The 20,790-nt window shown below is 43.1% G+C and overlaps 1 protein-coding gene across 12 annotated transcripts in view; it reads right to left on the reverse strand.

Moving 5' to 3' along the window:
- Positions 1-20,790, reverse strand: part of MEF2A (myocyte enhancer factor 2A) — a 164,089-nt gene that overhangs the window by 33,028 nt on the left and 110,271 nt on the right. For 8 of the 12 annotated variants that reach the window (XM_056571830.1, XM_056571825.1, XM_056571828.1 and 5 more), the window contains 3 exons: positions 16,125-16,241; positions 15,918-16,055; positions 8,615-8,837 (listed from right to left, as the gene is read on the reverse strand). In XM_056571830.1, coding sequence (XP_056427805.1) covers positions 8,615-8,837; positions 15,918-16,055; positions 16,125-16,241 — 478 coding nt within the window. The remainder of the gene's footprint in view (positions 1-8,614; positions 8,838-15,917; positions 16,056-16,124; positions 16,242-20,790) is intronic. The other 4 variants (XM_056571833.1, XM_056571835.1, XM_056571832.1 and 1 more) reach the window with 2 other exon arrangements.

A 20,790-nucleotide genomic window follows, 5' to 3' on the forward strand; every position in this document is an offset into this window, starting at 1 on the left:
ACCATATAGTGGCTGAATGACCCATCCTGGAGGTGGCAACAGGCTGACGAGACTATAGGGCCTCACAATTGAAAAGATTTAAGATATTTGTTAACATTAAATTGAAGATTTCAAATAGATGAACCTAAAAAGTTTTATTTAATGTGCCAGCAGCATGAGGAGACCAAATGGCGGTACAAATGACACACCCTGGAGGTGGCGGAAGCATAAGGAGACCATATAGTGGCTGAATGACACAGCCTCGAGTTCGCGGCAGCATGAGGAGACCATATAGTGGCTGAATGACACAGCCTGGAGTTGGCAGCAGCATGAGGAGACCATATAGTGGCTGAATGACACAGCCTGGAGTTGGCAGCAGCAAGAGCAGACCATATAGTAGCTGAATGACACAGCATGAGGAGAACATATGGTGGCAGTATAAGACTGCCTGGAGGTGGCATCAGCAGCATCAGGTGTCCTGAAAGTGACCCGGTGACATAGTGGGGCGGTGGGTGGCAATACTAGTACCTGGTGATGAAGGTGGGTGAAAAAAGGAGAACTTGGCATCAGATGTGTGTCATCAGGTGGGTGACAGGATCAAAATAGTAGCTGAGGCAGGTAGGCAGAAGAAAATGGTCTCTTTTGTAAAAGTGTTAGTGTGCACAAGTAAATGCATTGAGGAAATGCATTACGTAAAACAACTTTAATAATATACCCAAATATTTTTTTTTTTTTAAATCAAACAAAAGGAAAGGTGTGCAAAAAACTCCATGTGCCAGCTACACCACCAAGTATTGATATGATGCAAAACCTCTAAAAGGTGGAAGGGAACAACATATGGTCCACTGTAACCAGTGGGGGTAAAAACTTCTCCTGTAAGGCCCTAGTCTCGCATTATCAATTCCCTTCTCGGCAAGTGTTACACGCCCTAAAAAAGGGTGGCCCCACACAGGAAACTTTCACTATTTCCACCTAAAAACCCTGTGAAATGGCAGTGTTTGTAGGTGGAAATAGGGAGAGGTTCCTGTGTGAGGTCGCCCTTTTTTAGGGCGAGTAACACTTGCCAAGAAGGGAATTCATAATGCGAGAGTAGGGCCTTACAAGGGAAGTTTTTACCCCCACCGGTTACAATGGACCATACGTTGTTCCTTCCACCTTTTAGAGGTCTTCGCATCACATCAATACTTTGTGGTGTAGGTGGCACATGGTGTTTTTCGCACACCGTTCCTTTTGTTTGATTTAATAAAAAAAAAAACTTGTGTACATATATTTTATCCTAAGAAAAGTAAAGTTTTAGCTAATGCATATCCTCAATACTTACTTGTGGTCTGATATGGAAGAATGTCTGTAACTGTTGAGCAGCACCTTAAATATGTTTAGCACTATCCATATTTGTGAAGTGTTGGTGTGGCACCATGGTCAATCTACTCTGATGCATCAAGCATTGGTGGGTGGAAATCCTGGCTGATCCATGCCTGATTCATCTTCACAAAGGTCACTCTCTTCACATTTTTCGTGGACAGACAAGTTCTCTTTGGGGTTTATTATGGCCCCTGCCGCATTAAACACCCGCTCTGATGGCACACTACTGGCTGGGCAGGACAGCTTTTCAAGGACAAACTCTGCTAATTGCGGCCACAAATCAAGTTTAGCTGCCCTGAAGTCCAGTGGATCTTCAAGGTGTGTTGGCACGGTCATGCCATGGTATGCCACTACCTGCTGGTTCAGGTGCTGCTCCAGGTCTGCCTGCTGCTGATGACTTACTTTACTATGTGCCTGAAGAAAGCTACTCATCAGCGACTGTAGACTCAGGCTGCTGTTGATGGAGCTGGTACTGCTCCTGCCTCCCCAGCAGCCACAGCAGTGGAAGGTGAGTGCAGATGGCCCCCCGAGTCAGACCTGCGAGAGGATGGACGATGGAGCAGATAGGCATTGGCCGACTGACTACGTAGAGGTCTCTGTAGTAGGTCAGTTTGTCCTCCCTCTCAATGTGTGTAAAAAAGTCCCCCATTTTGTGCCAGTAGCGAGAGTCCAATAAGGTGGAGAACCAGAAGTCATCCCGCTGCCGAATGGTGACAATTCGGCGGTCACTACGCAAGCGAGCATGCATCGTGCCATTTGTGCAAGCAACTCTTAGGGACTTCCTGCCTCCATTTCCACTGCATACTGCCACGGTGTGTCTGGGTTCTCTGTCTTGCCTTCCTCATAATACTCTAGCTCCTCTGGCTGCTCCTGCTCCTCCTCTCCTGTCAGATGACTATAAAAACCACCCATCTCAGGAAACCTAAACTGTGCTCTACTGTGCCCCTACCCCTCCTCCTCCTCCAGTTCAGCCCCCCAAAGGGCTCATGTGGCCGTGAGATGTAGATGCCATGTCTCCCGTGCCCTGACCAGCCGTCGCTTCCAATACGTGTTGTAGTAAATGAAGCAGTGGAATGACGCTGTTCAACCTGTAATTCCTCAAAGGGCCAGAGCGAACGGCAGGTGTCACGTATGAGCTGTCACTGGTTGACATTGAAGTTACACAGGGGATTCCACCCATCCACTTAGATCATCAATAAATATGTGATGGCTTTTCTCTATTCATTTAGTCGGTAGAACATATGGATGCAAATCAGACTATGTTGGGGGATACCGTTCTGACGCTGCAGCTCAAGGAGGGTGTGCTTTGCGTTGTACGAGTGTCTGAAGTGCATGCAAAGTTTCCTTTCCATTGTTAGGATGTCTTGCAGATGGGGGGGGGGGGGGGGGTGGGAACACTTCAGGAACTTGACAACCAGATTGAACACGTGTGCAATGCAGGGCGCATGGCTCAGGCTTCCTTGTCGCAGCACAGACAAGATGTTCTTCCCGTTGTCGGTCACAATGGTTCCCATTTCCAGTTTTGGTGGAGTATGCCATGATTCGATTTCCTGATGAATGACTTAGCAGTTCCTCCCCGTTCGCCAAGGGAAACCATGTGAAGAACAGCGTAACACTGCCGTGTCCTACACACAAGGTATGCTGGAGGGGCACTGAGACTTCTCCATGCAGTGGAGGCTGAGGACACGGTGGAGGATGAGGAGGCGGAGTCGCACACTGTCACAGGACCAACGTCCTGAGACCATGGAGGTGGAAGCGGCGTGACCTGTCCAAGCTGCTGTTGTGGCTGTGCAGGAACCACATTCACCCAGTGGGCCGTAAAGGACATGTATTGTCCCTGACCATAATCACAGCTCCACATGTCGGCGCTGCCGTGCACTTTGGTACACACCCACAGGCTCAAGAATTGGCCCATCTTTTGTTCCACAAAATTGTGCAGGGCTGGTACGGCCTTCTTCGCAAAGAAATGACCACTTTGGACTCTCCACCTTGGCTCAGCACAAGCCATCAGTTCTCTGAAATGTGCAGAGTCCACAACTTGAAAAGGGAGGGACTGCAGCACCAGCAACTTGGACAGGAGCACATTCAGCTTCCGTGCCATTGGATGAGTGGGCGCATACTGTTGTCTCTTGGACATTGCTTCTCTGATGGATTGCTGGCAGAATGACTGACTCGAAGTAGGAGGGAGCATCTGGAGCGACAGAAGATTGGTATAACACACCGCTCCTTTCGGCTAAAGTGGTGGAGCCTTGGGTGGCTTAAACACGGAGCAGCGTGCCGCTGGTTGAAGCAGAAGGCTGGACCACCACCTCGGAGCCACGGTTCTCCCAGGCCACTTCATGGTGATGCTGCGTATGTTGACGCAGGGCCGTGGTGCCAACATTGGGACCCTGGCCACGCTTCACTTTCTGCCGGCACATCTTGCATGTGGCCAAGTTAACATCCTCTGAATGCTTGATGAAAAACTGCCACACAACCAAGTAGCTGATTTTCCCAGCAACAGTCTGCCCTGATTGACTGTTACTGCCACCGACTCCAGGAACCCCTGTTCTACTACCTCCGGGGAAGGTAGGCTACAGCAAGTTGGTCTACCCCGGGCATATTTGGCTCCAGAATTTCCACTTCTGGCACCATGCAGACTGCCAACCATGCTTCAACCTTGCTGTCTCAGCTGCTGCCTCAGGGGCAACCTGGAAGCCTCTTCTCCTGATGATGACTAAGCCCCTTCTGCACCCGGCTCCCAAGTGCGCTCGGCTTCATTATCATCGAGTTGTGTCTGCACGTCACCGACATCCTCCTCAGGTTCCTCAACGGTGTCTGCCTCAGAAGCCTGAACGCTTAAAACGCCACCTCCCACGTCACTCTCCTCATAACTACTTGCCTGGAAGCGGCAGATGTCTCCTCCACTTCTTGGCTGGGCAGTAGCTGCTGACGGTCCTCTAGTAGATCGTCCTCACTAAATAGTGGAGCTGAACCCACAGTATAAGATACTTCTGTGGAGGAGGGAACAGCATAGGACAGAGGCAATGGGAGGACAGGGACTGCCCCGGGCCATGCCAACTGAGGGTTGTGTCTGAGGAACTCACCGACTGTTGACTGGGGGTGTCAGATGTCACTTGTGATGAAGTGGATGACAGTGTTAACTAATAGATGACGGCAGATGGGTCGAGACACGACCGCTAGCTGATACTGAGAGCTCAGGCCTCTAGCTGCTACTCCTGCTGCCACTCGCCTCTAGTCTGCTTTGACCTCTGTCTGATGAATTTAGGCCTCTGCCACTTCTCTGTGCATGTCCTGGCACTTCTTTGCCTGACATACTTAGTGCATATATGCGGGGAGTACAATACGCACCACTATGCTTAAAACAGTATTTGTCTACAACACCAGCAGGTGTGTACTTTTGGCTGGCCTTTCACAGTATCTAGGCCCTTAAGACTTTACCAGGAACAAAATGGTACACCACCTAGATGTACACACGTTACACTTAATAGAGTACAATGCGCTTTTAGTGCTCTGCTCACCCTAACTGGCTGGCTACTATTAGCTTTTTAGTTGTTGTACACACCAGTGCTGCAGCACACAGTCCCTGTGTACTACACCCAAAATTGCACTCTCTCTCAATCTCACTCTCTTCCCTATCAGTGCTTCTAGGCTGGATTTGGGATTGAGTTGAATCGTTGCTTTAAAAAAGCATTTCTGTGCAACACACCGCTCTTCGTCCCTCTCCCTCTGCAATAGAATGCTGATGTGACTTGCTGCAAGATGGCTGCCGATTATATAGGGCTGTGACATCACAGGGGTGGCTGGCTGCTGATAGGCTGCATGCTGCATGTGATTCAGTGTCATCCCGCCGACTCTTGTTCCCGCCTTCCCAGGATTCCTTGCCCCATGTCCTCACATGTGGATCTGCCATTTTAGATGCCTGGCCCCTGGACCGCACTAAATGGAGTTTAATTAAGTGATTTGCGTGATCAAATCGTGGCGATATTTGTATTAGTTGCAAATCAATTTTTTCCTGAAATTCGTAGCGAATTCGGATTCGTCAGATTCACTCATACCTAATTGAGTCCCAACGGACCCTCTGCCTCAGTTCTCATTATCCATTTTGCTTCAGTTTGGAGTAGCAATTTTTGTCTGTCTCCCCCATTATATGGGGTTGAGATCAATTCTAATCCTGCAAATTGTAGTACAGTAGGATCACTGTTATTGCTTTTCCTCACATGTTCGATGAGGTGAGGAGAACCAATGCCTGTGCATTGGACTTAAAATGTTCTCGTATCCTGAGGTATAGAGAATGTATGGATTTACCTATATAGAAGTCCACACTGGCATTGGATCACATAGACAACATAATTACTTTTGCATGTCAGAAAGTGTCTGACTCTACATACTACACCCCCCACTATAAGGTAAATACATGCATGGTAAATCTGCAGTGGGTGCACTACCCAAATCAGTAATTACCTTGTGGCCTTTACCTACTTAACCAATTGTCCATAGTTTTTTCTTTATACTGGTTTGATCCTAGTTCACTGCCTATTGTTTTATTTCTTCTATAGGAGAAAATGGAGCCTTTTTTTTTAAAAGCTATTTCTGCTAACATTGGGTCATTTTCTATTAGATTCCAGTGTTTTCGTAAAGCACTCGACGTTCATGTCCATATCGGAGTACGAGGAGACAAACCTCCTCGCAACCTTTCTTGTCCTTTTCTTTTTTAATAAATCTTCCCTTTTAAGTTTTTTTTAGCTTTTTCATATGCTTTTTTTTTCACTGACAAAGACGGATACCCTCTATTAATTAGCCTAGGTGTCAACTCTTTTGCTTGTTGGTCAAATATCTACTCATTATTATTTATTGTTCTTAGCCTAATAAACTGGCCATAGGGTATGGCCCTCTTGACGTGCGGGGGGTGGTAACTTGGATGATGAAGAAAAGTATTAGTAGCAGTCAGCTTTCTATAATTAATAATTCCGCCTTCCTCCACCACCACCACCCGCACGTCAAGAAAGTCCAATTTTACCCCTCTCTGAATGCGGAGGTGAAGAACATGTTAAACTCATCATTGCCGTTTAGGTAAGTTTTGAATTAATTTAATTGATTTTCATCTCCCTTCCATACGATGAATACATCATCCATGTAGCGTAGATCATTTCCTATCACACCTGTGAAGGGATTTCTGGCAGAAAAAATAAAATGTTTTTCAAATGCGGCTAAAAATTAATTTGCAAACGAACAAGCTACCGGGGTACCCATTGCAGTAACAGATTTGTTTATACCACTTGTTATTGAATCTAAATGAATTATGTGATAATATAAAAGTTTAGTGACTCGCAAATAAATTCCACCAGTAGGGGATCGACAAGGAGCTCCCCCACCACCCGGACCTCCAAATCTTGAGGGAATGGGTATAGAGGCTCTCCACGTCCACCGAGGCAAGACTATATCCCTCCTGCCACAATATTTCTTTCAGAGATATCAAAAACGCACCTGTATCCAGTAAATAAGAGGGCAGTTCATTTAGAATAGGTCTCACCAACCAGTCGATGTACTTAGATAGACTTTGTTATTGACCCAATCCCTGATATGATAGGACAATACTGGGGGTCGGAATAATGATTTATGTAGTTTGGGGATGTAGTACCAATGTGATTTTCTGGACAAACATAGAAATTAATATTTAGCTGTATTTTCAGAGATAACACCTTTTCCCACAAATTTACTTAAAGATTGTAAGCGACTTTGGTAACTACATGTCAGGTCCTCTGTTTGCAGCATATACACTTTCGTGTCACCAAGAAGCCTGTTAGCTTCATCCACATATAGCTTTTTGCTTAATACCACTAGATAACCTACTTTATCAGCTCTACAGTAAATAAGGTGTTTTTGATGCTTTAACCATCTCAGTGTCCTTTCTTCTTTTTTTGTAAGATTTTCTCCTATTTCAGGGTACAAGATAGACTTAACCTCCTGGGCTACTGATTTGGAGAAGGAATCCAGGGCACTTCCTGGCTTTATGGGGGGACAAAATGTGGAACTATTGCCTCTTGAAAAAAACTGGGGTCACTCCTCATTGTTATCCCCTTTTAATTGGTGCTGTTCCCAGCGTGGCGTCTGGTCTCCACGGTGACTGCGTCCTCAGCTGCCGCGCAAACTCTGTCACGCGTTCAGCACTTCAGTGACGCCGTCAAGGCCCTTCCAATGGAGGAGTTACTCCTCCTTGGTGGGCATATCAGCAGTCACATGGGTTGGATCATGTGACCGGGGAAGTTGCAGCGAGACGTGGGAGGTCAGTCAGAATGGAGACAGGTGAGCAACGCTGAGAGAACGCTTCTGCCCAGCAAGTAATTATGAAGACAGGTGAGTCAAAGGGGAGGGTACTTAAGGAGAGGTATGGCAGAAGGTGGATAGAGCCAGACGATGAGCAACTAGCGTGAGACACTTGTCACTCCACTCCTGTACCTGCATGTACGCACCCACCTTGATGGAATAAAGCACCCTTTCACTTTTGCATATATATATATATATATATATATATATATATATATATATATACATATACACAAATATACGTGTGTGTGTGTGTGTGTGTGTGTGTGGCCATGAAATATTTTTTTTTTTCCCCGGCCAAGAAATCACTATGGTTAAGGGAACCTGTCAGCTGTTTCACGAGGCCTGAACCACAGACACTACTTCCTCAAAATACAAAGCGCTAGTATATACCATGAAATTCTTCCCCATTTCAGATAAATAATTTTAAAAATGAGCCTGGAACTTGGTATAAATGCAAGGAGGTGACACTTTGCAGTTATTCCCTGCCTCACTGGGTTTGACTGACAGGTCTCTACCAATACACATATAGAATGAGTGAAGCCCAGGGATGCAGTGGCCTCCTTGACCGTATAACTGGTTCCCAGTTCATTTTTAAAACTGGGAGCATTTCAGAGTAAATCAGAGTACATTGTATTGGGGGATATGGGCCTGCTTCATGCCGCCTATGGTTCGGACTGGTTTCCATTAGCGGCCAGCTGAAGGGTTCTTGGGTGTATCACAAAGTATATATTATCAACCCAGAACTAGCACAGAATCACATTTTAATAGATGATGCCAATAAGATATAAAAAACATTCAAAAGCAGAAATAGATGATCAAAACTTTTCACTCATAATGTGCTCCTATTTTCCTGTGAGATAAGCAATGTGTTATGTTGGCACAAATGAAAGACGCCACACTGGCGTAGCTGAGAATGTCTTTTGAGCAACCATGCTCCCTTTACCTGCATTTCCAGTGCTTGGGGGCCTCTGTGACACTCCTGGAGAAACCACATTTCGATGCAGCGATGTCTGCGGTGGGGACAGCATGCCCGTGTCAGTCAATGTGGTGCTGGCAACTAATGAAGCAGTGACAAGTGTGTTGCCAGGAGAACTGTAGGGTAATTGGTTGGGATTGCTCACTGGGACAGTCACAGACATGGCGAAATTCTGCTGCGGTAATCCAGGCTGCAAAAAGAGTGTGCAATATTACTTTCAAGAAAAAAAAAAAAAAAACACTTAATAGAACGTCCATAAATCTTACACTTATAAGTGAATATAAACCTCACATATAATTGTGTGAAATGAACAAATGGTCAGATGCATAAACACAAACAAAAAAACAAAATTTTTACTAGTACAGGCTGCATCATACATGGTAGATGGTAGGAAATGTGTGGGTTCCACCAACTGCGATCAAAAAAGTAAATGGTAAAGCAAAAGATGAAAGCACTATAATAACTAGTCACCACAATATAACAATATATACAAGTTGTCTGTGTTAGTAAGAAGACGTTGGAAGAGTTCCTTGTCATTTAAAAAAAAAAAAAACTGACCCCAAAAGTTTTGATTGGTCAGGGTCTGCATGTTTTGTGGAGTGGTCTATGGAGTGCGTTTAGAGCAAGTGGACTGAGATGGCAGCAAGCAGTGGAGTATAGCCCAAAGCTGTAGCTATAGCCCACCAACCACTAATCGTGTACGGAAGCTACTCTAAATTTTTTAACATGTTACTGAGACAGATCAGGGTCTCTGTGCTGAGCCTTTCACCGATCAGGAGAATATGCAGGGAAAAGCACACAGTAGTGCGCTTCATTCCCCAGCTTGCAGTGATCTCCGGTCAGCTTCTTTGGATGTGCCCATAAACTTATAATGGGGCTGCAGGACAGAGAATGCTGTGAGCATGGGAGTGAAGCATGCTACTGTGCGCTTCTCCTCGTTCGTTCTCCTTATCAGTGGGAGACCCTGGCAAATCAGAACTTTTTACATGTTTCTGAGACATGTCAAAAGTTTTAAATGAAAGGTACACTTTAAGATATAGGAGATACAGTCCTTTTAAAACTCCTTTTTGGGCTAGGAGCATTATATTGCTCAGTGATTACGCCTTCATAAAAAATTACAATTTAGATTAACAGTGTTTAAAGTGCAACTGCCACCAAGAATATGCTTGTGAAGCTGCATACACAGTGCACATTCTAGGCATACCTTTAGTGGTACATAAGGCTGCTTTATACTTACAGAATCAATAATCCCCTCAGGAGTCCAGCCGACAGTTGGGGAGGTGGAGCCCGTTCTGCTATTGATTGACAGGCAGGGCACGTGGGCAGCTGGAGCAGAGCGGCCCCCCAGGCCCCGCCTCCCTGACTTATTGATTCTTTAAGTATAAAGCAGCCTAATGTACCACTAAAGGTATGCCTAGACTATGCTTGCGAAGCCCTAGTGCATGGTGTGTGCAGATTCACAAGCATATTCTTGGTGACAGTTCCGCTTTAAACCAGTTTGACCCATTCCTTTGTTTAAACTGGACAATTATTGTTATAATCGCTCACAACTGATGAAATAACAACGATCGACCAGTGTAAATGAGCCTCAAGAAATAAGGGATATCTGATTATTTCTTTATAGTAATTGATTCTTCTTGGCGACAATTCTTTGTACCAGATGGGACTACAGATCTATTTATAAAAAAACATTTTAGCTGGTATGAAGTAATTACTGGAGCTTTAGAGAGTAAATGTATAAGATTGATGATATGTTTATTATATTAACTTCATTTACAACCAACACTAGATGTCTTCTATATCATATTTTAACACATTGTATTCTTCACAGTCAGAAAAGACCTTCTATATCAATCTCACTCTACGTATGCATACATATGTATAGATTATTTTATCCTATTCATATTTGTTACAAATGTGGCCATTAAAGGGGTTACCTCACTAAAGTAACCACTCCAGCCTCCACTGGTCTGCTTTATCAAGACACAGAAGAACGGTTATAAAGCAAATGATCTCTGTATAAATTATTTAGAACTTAGACCACAACAGTATCAGTTATAAACATATATTCATATACTGGAATAGAACATTTCTTTATAATATAATTCTTTAACCATACAAAGATGACTTTAAAACCACTTATTTTGTAGCAATTTATTTGCAATATTTTCATTTTCAAGTTTAAGTGATCTTAATCTTAAAGCGGCAGAAAGCTTTTGCTTTCATCCAGTAAGTGCAATGTAAAGACTGGGCAACCATTGGCTTGTATGTCTCATGGCGAAACAGTAATGTATGCACGTAGATTAGAGTAATCTGTGTAGGAGGTGAAAAGGAAAAGTTCCTCAATGGACAGCATTTTACTTTATAACTTGGCTGGCATGCCTTCTTACTGCAAGAGTTCCGAGAGAAACCTTATATTTCCCACCACTGAACACAAGGGGCTGACATACAAGATTAAAGGGGTACTCTGGTGGAAAACTTATTTTTAAATCAACTGGTGCCAGAAAGTCAAACAGATTTGTAAATTACTTATATTAAAAAATCTTTAACCTTCCAGCACTTTTAAGCAGCTGTATGCTACAGAGGAAATTCCTTTATTTTTGAATTTCTTTTTTGTCTTGCCCACAGTGCTCTCTGCTGACACCTGATGCCCGTATCAGGAATGGTCCAGAGAAGTATAGGTTTGCTATGGGGATTTTCTTCTGCTCTGGACAGTTCTGGATACGGGCATCAGGTGTCGGCAGAGAGCACTGTGGACAAGACAAAAAAGAAATTCAAAAAGATAAGAAGTTCCTCTGTATTATAAAGCTGCTAAAAAGTACTGGAAGGGTAAAGATGTTTTAATAGAAGTCATTTACAAATCTGTTTAACTTCCTGGCACCAGTTGATAAAAAAAAAAAAAAAAAAAAATATAATAATAATAATAATAATAAAAATATATATATATATATATATATATATATATATATATATATATATTTATTATAATATATAATATATATAATATAAATATGTGTTTACCCCCGGAGTACCCCTTTAAGGTGATAACTGTAATCCAATAGCTGGTTATGGTCAATACAGATTTTTTTTTTCGGTGTCCTTTACATTTTAAGAGATTCTCCACTTTGTGATCAGCTTATTGTCAAGGAAGCCCTCTAATAAGTAGAGATTGTCCAAATTGTCCCCTGTTAAGACCCCAAGAGATGAGATATATTTGTAGGAAAATCTAGCAGTGTGTGTCCTATTTCCCTGCCACCACAAATCAATGGGTTGTCTGTGCAATGTAGAATACCTATGGGCACCCTAAGGGCACATAACAGTCAAGGCTGCTGTGTGGTAACCATTATACAGAAAAAAAAAAAAAAAAAACACACACACACACACACTTATGCATGATTACAAAAATTTTTTACAAAAGAGGAAGCTAGACATTGAGGAACAGCATCTGTAAAGTTTGCGGGGAAGCAGAACAAGTCAATGTTAAATAGAAAGCCAGGATATGGATTCACTTTAATGTAGTTAATGGCTGTTAGGAATTATTTTGTATGGACATGCAAAAAGGTACATGGTTTTGTAAGGACAGGCAGAAACAGTAGGAACAAACATAGAGGTGACCAGAATGGAGATAAAAGTCCTCTGACTGGATATGCCTCCCGACTGTCCCAACAGTAATATTCCAATGGTAGATAAAAGGGATCTTGCAGTCATATATGCTACTTTGCCCATTAAAGTAAACATCTCTGCGTGAAAGAGACGAGCTTAAATGCTAAAAGGAAATCTTATCAGTGTCAGCTGTACTAACCTGTCAGTACAGACTGGAAGTGCAGGTGCCACTGATGACAACCATACTTGCCTGATCCCATTCTGTGCTCCCGTTCTGCTGCTATCTTCCTCTGCATCTTCAGTTCGGGGGCAGACTTGAAGCATGGGCGGAGCTTCTTGACGTCACAGCTACCGTTTGCTAGGAGCGGGACCGGGCAGAGAAGTAGAAGCGGTGACATCAAGAAGCTCCGCCTGTGCCCCAAGTTGGCCCTGAAACAGAAGATACGGAGGAAGATAGCACAGAACAGGATCAGGTAAGTATGGTTGTCAACAGTGTCACCTGCACTACCTGGTCTATACTGACAGGTTAGTGTAGTTGAAACTGATGACAGATTTATTTTAAAAGTTTAAAGGAAATCTGTCATCAGAATCACCCGCACTAAACCTGTTACACAGGCTTGTAGTGCGGGTGATCCTGATTAAAACGCTCCTTACCTGGTTAAAAATTGAGCGCTTCTTAAGATATCTATATTTTTAGTTTTCTGTTATTCCCTGGCTTGGGACTCAGTGGGAGGTGTTATCATCTGGGACTCGGCCACACGTCATTATAGCTGGGAGGAGCTGCCGCCCGGCTCATGAATATTCATGAACTTATCCTCGCGGCCCTCCCCACCAGACCTAGAAAAAGGAGTTAGACTACGAGGATAAGTTCATGAATATTCATGAGCCGGGCGGCAGCTCCGCCCAGCTATAATGACGTGTGGCCGAGTCCCAGATGATAAGACCTCCCACTGAGTCCCAAGCCAGGGAATAACAGAAAACTAAAAATAAAGATATCTGAAGAAGCGCTCAACCATTTTTAACCAGGTAAGGAGCGTTTTAATCAGGATCACCGGCACTACAAGCCTGTGTAACAGGTTTAGTGCGGGTGATTCTGATGACAGATTTCCTTTAAGCTGGGAGATTTTAACTTTTGGACAAACGTCCAATTGTTATCGTGTACAGGGCTGGTGCAAGGATTTTTGCCACCCTAGGCAAAAGCAAATTTTGCAGCCCCTTGGCTCCGCCCTTTGACACCCCCCACTTTACTACCTGGGGTGACACACTGTAACAAACCTCCTTCTAATGTAATCAATCAAGGGTTTTGTTGGGGTATTGCTGGATGGGCAGGTGCTTCGGATGCTGGCTAACTTTATTGCTGCAAGCAGAGCGGCACCCCCCATCTAAAATGCGCTCTAGGCTGCTGCCTATTTTGCCTTTAGGCAAAGCTGGCCCTGCTTGTGTATTGCTAGCTTTAGACTGCTTGCTCTCCATTACTCAAAGAAGGAGGGGCAGCCTAAGCTTGCAATTCACCTGCACTACTAGATAGGTACTATTATAATATAATAAGTACACCCATCAAAAGCCCACCAGGCTTATAACTACAAATAAAGCCAAGTTATATTACTGTTATGTGACAGCCCTATAAAAAATCTTGTCTTGGGTATTTATCTAAAAGCCAAATTGCAACTGTAATAACGTTGCACAAATTATTTTGGTTGCGTGACTTAGATGTGATTGCCAGTCACATGACCAAAGTCACTGTGTACCCCTAAAAGGACCTTTAGACCAAATAAAGTTATAGGGCAAATAGCTCAAGTATATCCGGGGAGGGTTTGGGTCTCACTTGATCACTGCTCATACCTCACAAGTGAGGAGCGTCTTATTCAAGCAAAATCTGAGAACCTGAAGATGTGCAAGCTCCTGAGTCATAACTGTTGGAGATGCTTCTTCTATTTCCAATATAGTAATGTCAGCATTTGTATCTACAGTATTTTGCAAATCCTCCACCTGGCAAAGTTACATTTGCCTCCTTTTCAGATCCACATTTTGGCCCTGACAACGAGTGGTGAAATTTAGCATATTAATAAAGAAGTGAGAGTACATAACAAAATAGGGAAAAAAGACAAATTGCTGGCAAAAACAGCTTTACATCTTCAGCAACAGGTTGACAGATTGCAAAAAAGCCCATCTGTTTATGAAACTAGGTGCCAAGTACTCACCAAGGCAAAGAAAATATTCTTAACACATTGTACAAACATTATTCTTATACATCAATAGGAGACTTGTTTTCAGATTTAACATGGCACGAATGACATCACGTGTGTTAGATGCTTACAAATGACAAAGGGGGTTAAGTATTAGAGAAAAAAGTCTAATTCTAATGAAGCATACACAGAGGCAATTTTTGCTAAAGTGAAAAAAAGTGCAGCCATACTGGTCAGTTCACACTACCATCAAGCTGTCCATTTCTCTGCTCTGCCATATGAGCAGAAATAAGGCTCCCACAGTAGTAGTGCGTGGCCTCTAATTTTCATTTTATCGTGCCCCCATAGTTCACCATACTTTACTATAGAGTGGAAAAAATCTTAGGAGCATTGGCTGGGTGAGGTATATAGTGGGAAAAGCATCCAATATATATGTCGCCTTGAAGCAGTGGGGGAGGGGGGGGGGGTGGATATGGGGAGTTTGTGTGGGTTTCCTCCAGCACTCCAAAATATACTGATAGGTGAATTTAGATTGTGAGCCCCAATGGGGACAAGGACTGATCAGGGTGATTTAAAAAGGACTGCAAAATCTGTTGGTGCCATATAAAGAATTATTCATATTATTACATATATCTCCAACATGGTTTTTATTTATAAGCATTAAATAAATATTAGTTTTTGCCAACCCAATATCAAGGGATAGGCAATAGGGATCGTCCGATAATCACGATTTTGGGCATTATCGGTATCGGCAATTACCTTGCCGATAAGCCGGGGCGCGGAGCGGTTCGGCGGTGGGGGGAGCGGTGCGCCGGCGGTGGGGGGAGCAGTGGTGGTGATAGGACTCAGGACCCCCGGACAGGCAGGGGGAGAGAAGCGGGTGGCGGCGGCGGCCTATGGCACCGCAAAAGCCACTGCAGTGCATTGATTTAAAGTGCCCGCTTTAAATCAATGATCTGCAGTGGTGTCGCGGGGGGGATAAATAGCCGATAACTTATACCGGAATATCGGTATAAGTTATCGGCTATAGGCCCTAACCTCCACCGATTATCGGTATTGGCCCTAAAAAAACGATATCGGTCGATCCCTAATAGGCAATACACTGTACTGTAGACTACATGGGCAGGTCACTTTAGGAGCCTAAAGACTGTGGTCTCTGGTAAGTCATTAATTGGCAATGAGGCATAATAACCCTGTATCTACTGTGTATTTTGGCTCTGTATTCTGCTTAAATGTGGTAAGTCCCACATTGTTCCATGCAGCTTTATACAAATCCATAGTTCTGTACGCCTCTTTTTGTATTTTTTAAAGCATTGGATGCTGCATGATGGTCATATTCTCCTGTAGACATAAATGGAGTATGGCACACATTAAACCACCATTCTCTGCTGGCATGCCCTATAAGATCTCATCTACATTGCGTTTAGTCCGTAGAGGTCTACCACTGTCTGACCGGAAAAAGAAAGAACTCTAGTACTCACAGAGATTTTATGATTGCGCATCATATTATCAAATTCCTCGTTTATTTTTTTGTACTTTTCCTCCGTGTGGGGTGTGAGGACATAAGAGCTGTCTGGGTCCGGGCTGTCGCACCCTCGGTGTTCCTTCTTGTTCAGTGCCTAGACAGCAAAGTCAATAAAAAGGATCAACACATACAAGGAAGGGAAGAAGGGTAAAACAATACTTACAGGGTCTCGCTTGAAAACAAAATCACTATCTTCATTTAGTTTGCTGAATGTCTCCTCCTCAAAGTATCTCTCAGCATCTGGGCTCTCACAACCATCTAAGCCTTTCTTTTTGAGAGTCTGAAACACAATTGGAAAATTCACAAACAAACTGCACTAACTGAATATTCAGACTTTGGATCTAATGGAGTTCTGCCCTCGCAGAGCAAAACACCTCTATCACAGCTTTATAACTTTTTACTTGGTTGAAGGAGGATTTACCAACAAATTCCCTTCACAAAGAAGGCTGCCTACATCTCCCTGCTATGTATGCTGTCTGGAGCTACAAGGCATATACAAAATCTATGGCCACAGCCACACTTCATTATTTTGCATGAGTATTTGGAAGCCAAAACCAGAAATGGGTTCTTTATTTTTCTGTGTAGCTCCCACTCTTGGTTTTGGGCTACAAATACTGATGCAAGATGCTGACCCATTAATTGCCATAGGAAATTGTCTTACTGTATATGTGAGAGACAGAAGTATTTATTTACTGGACAGAAGACAAATACACAGTGGTCCTTTAAGTTACAATATTAGTTGTTTCCAGGACACACACTGTAAGGCTATGTTCACATTACAGTTGAGCTACATTAAAGTGTGCTTCATCGCAAAAATAATGGATGCCCGACGGACCTCATATAAGTCCATTGGTAGCATCGGGATCAGGTGGCGCCTGTTGTGCAAAGGGTCAATTCGGCTCTGTTATTTGGCACCAAACAGACCCTAAACGTGTAAGGGCCCAATGGCAAGGCGAACATAGCCTTAGTTAAATTGTTGTATCTGGAGACCAAAAGTCTATGGAAAACAAGTAATTAGTTCCAAAGAATCTAAAATGTCTGCCCAAAATTAGAAAAGATTAATTACAAGATAAAAATACAGATAGAGCAAGTCCTCAAATATAAAAGTGAGAAATAGCTGCTGGAAGCTATAAATCCCTTTATACATAGAGGACAGGTGCCTCTTTAGGGTCCTGTACAGTATGCACAGTGTACCAGAGATACAAAAATGGAGACATCCTCACCTGGTGTCCAAAGGAGCAGCACAGTACAACACTATACTGTAAGGAGGCGCTACTAGACAGCAAATCAATGCATGCACTTCTATATAACAGGGGTTTTACCAGCAAACAATCTGCAGGCAAATTCACAAGACAAGTCTGAAAAATCGTGGATTTTCAGCTGTGGAAAAAAATGGTTTTGAAAGCTGTAAGGGTAGAAGCAGATGCTGGCACTTTTTTTTGCCAGCATGTGGATACAATTTAACATAATCTCGTCCACTTGCCTTGTGCTGTATTGCACTGTGGATTTTTCCCGCTGCAAATTTGCAAAAAAAATGTGAACTTACCCAGAGATCAAAATACACTAGTGTAGTAGTATAAATAAACCATGTTCTGCACTTGGTGACCTAATGCATATGACTATTAGGAATTTCTAATATTTCAAGGGTTAAAACTAAAATGTCTCCTTAACACATCTATAATAGTGAAGAATTACTATTACATTAACAGCAAAACACACATATCAAGCCAGTCAGATCAAGAACATTTTTTGTGCTATTTTTGAATTATTTTGATTTTACGATCTGACGGTATACTTAGTAAATAATCTGAGCTAGAGAGCGCTCTGTCTTAGAAGATGAGGTGTAAGATGTTTGCACGGTTAGCTCTGAACCACAGTCATGTACTGGGCTAGACCAGGGAATTTCCATGCTTGCACTGACTCATGTACAGATCATGGGCCAGATAATAACCCATCAGTGGCCTCACCCAGACCACATGCCGCCAGCTACAGGGACTAATCTTTCAAAGCAAGGACAATACCAATACACCAAATTACAGCTCACCAGCAGGCTCTGCACATAAATGTGATATTGTGCGCTTCGTCCATGTGATCAGCCATATGGTTTATTGCTCACTCAATCATCATAAGGTATAAGCCTGAAATTCTGTCTTTCTAATGCAGGATTTGGTTCACAGCACAGGGCCCACTGCCGCCCTGACATTACAAAGAGGATAAGCATTTTTACCATAATACAGTGTAATTGGTAATTTGTGGCAGGTCGGTGGTGATCATTAGCTAAAATGCCCTGCAAGTCCATCTCGCATTACTTTGGCATGTGTTCTGTGTCTCGCGAACCTCGCTACATCAGCACATGAAGGAACAGGTGTAGCTTTCTCTAGCACCTGTCACTGCTCTGAGCGGGGCCCGGCCAATCAGGTGGGTACGAGCGCGCACACGGCCATACATGGTGCTGTTGTTTCTCTCTTTGAAGGTCGGATGTTACTCTCCTCCAAAACCTTCCCAAGCTGTCAGTAATCTGTGGTCACTTTATCTGCTTGTTATTGTTAACCCCAACCGTGCCAGGAGGCCTGCCTAATGCCAAGCACATTGTGACTGTCTTAGCAGCCCAGTGAGGCTATTATATGTCTAGCTCAGGTCCATGCTGAAAGAGAACACTTCTGCATAGCGGACACCACATGCCTGTGGGTGACAAGCTTGTTTATAATAAAGGCAGGTTCACTTCTTTCATTCATTCCTCTACTTTACAATAGATTTAAAATGATTAAACAAGATAAAATTCCTAACAGCACACGACATTAACCCCTTAAGGACCAGGCCAATTTTATTTTTTGCATTTTCGTTTTTTTTCCTCCTCACCTTCTAAAAATCATAACACACTTATATTTTCATCCACAGACTAGTATGAGGGCTTGTTTTTTGCGCGGCCAGTTGTCCTTTGTAATGAAATCACTCATTTTACCATAAACATGTATGGCACATCCCCAAAAAATACTATTTGTGTGAGGAAATTAAAAAGAAAACCGCAATTTAGCACATTTTGGAAGGTTTCGTATTCACACAGTACAATTTATGGTAAAAATGACATATGTTTTTTATTCTAATTATAAAGTAATAATATCCATGATTACACACTTTTTTATTATTGTTGCGCTTAAAAAACAAAAAATGCTAACTTTTTAACAAAATTAGTACGTTAAAAATCCCTCTATTTTGATGAACCTATAATAACTTTAAAACTTTTTTTTGTATAAGCGGCGGTATTGGGGCTCATTTTTTATGCCGTGATCTGCACTTTTTATTGGTACCACATTTGTGTATATAAAACTTTTAAAAATTTTTTTTTAAATAAAATGTGACGGGATCATTAACATTATATTTTAATAGTTCAGACATTTACGCACGCGGCGATACCAAATATGTGTATTAATTATTTCTTTTTTTTACTTTTTGGGGGTAAAATGGGAAAAAGGGACATTTTAAATTTTTATTGGGGGAGGGGATTTTTTAAAAATGTATTTATTTATTTTTACACTTTTTATGTCCCCATAGGGGAATATTTATAGAAATAATTTGATTGCTAATACTGTTCAGTGCTATGCATAGGGTCTCAGGTCTCGATCTCAGACGAGAGCAGAAGAAGCCGGCGGAGGTAGGTGAGGGGACCTCCGTCCGACATGTTAGCTGATCTGATCCCCGCGGGCGATCAGATCAGCATAAAATGTAGCCACGCTGCTGCAGATGCCATGATCTGTATTGATCACGGCATCTAAGGGGTTAATGGCAGACATCCACACGATCGCGGATGTCGGCCATTACCGGCGGGTCCCTGGCTGCTATCAACAGCCGGTACCTGCCGCACATGATCCGATCATCGCTCCGATGCTCGCAGTCATTATAAAGGGCATAAATGTACGTCCTGGTGCGCGAAGTACCGCCGCACCAGGACTTACATTTACATCCTTGGTCGTTAAGGGGTTAAAAAAATGTTTAGCGGAACTGCAGTTTTGTTTTTTGCCCATATCATGCAAAATCATCACTTGTCCTAAAGCAGCATCTGTTTTATTCCAGCACCACTGCATCCACGCATTTCATTACTGTAACTGGGTCATGTAATCACCATTCTGACCCACACAAAATCACAGTGCTTAATGGGGATATCCAGGAATAGGAAAAAATAAAAAAGTTATTTTTTCTGAAAACAGCACCACACCGGTCCTTAGGTTATGTGGGGTATTACACCATCATTTAATTCACTTCAATGGAACTAAGCTGCAATACCATGATGTCAAACCTTCATTAAAGTGCACCGAGGAGGGCTCTGGGCACCGAGGACAAGCAGGGCTCTGGGCACCGAGGACAAGCAGGGCTCTGGGCACCGAGGACAAGCAGGGCTCTGGGCACCGAGGACAAGCAGGGCTCTGGGCACCGAGGACAAGCAGGGCTCTGGGCACTGGACACTGAGGACAAGCAGTGTTCTGTGCACTGATCACAAGCAGGACAGTGTGTACTGAGGCTCTATGACAAGCTACCAGCTTACACGTCAGGATGATTTTTTTTCAATTGACAGCAATGCGGGTACTCCGGTGGAAAACTTTTTTTATTATTTTTTTTTTTTAATCAACTGGAGCCGGAAAGTTACACAGATTTGTAAATTACTTCTATTAAAAAATCTTAATCCTTCCAGTACTTATTAGCTGCTGAATACTACAGAGGAAATTCTTTTATTTTTGGAACACAGTGCTCTCTGCTGAATCACGAGCACAGTGCTCTCTGCTGACATCTCTGTCCATTTTAGGAACTGACCAGAGCAGCATATGTTTGCTATG

This window comes from Hyla sarda, chromosome 4 (assembly GCF_029499605.1).
Source record: "Hyla sarda isolate aHylSar1 chromosome 4, aHylSar1.hap1, whole genome shotgun sequence".
Taxonomy (NCBI): domain Eukaryota; kingdom Metazoa; phylum Chordata; class Amphibia; order Anura; family Hylidae; genus Hyla; species Hyla sarda.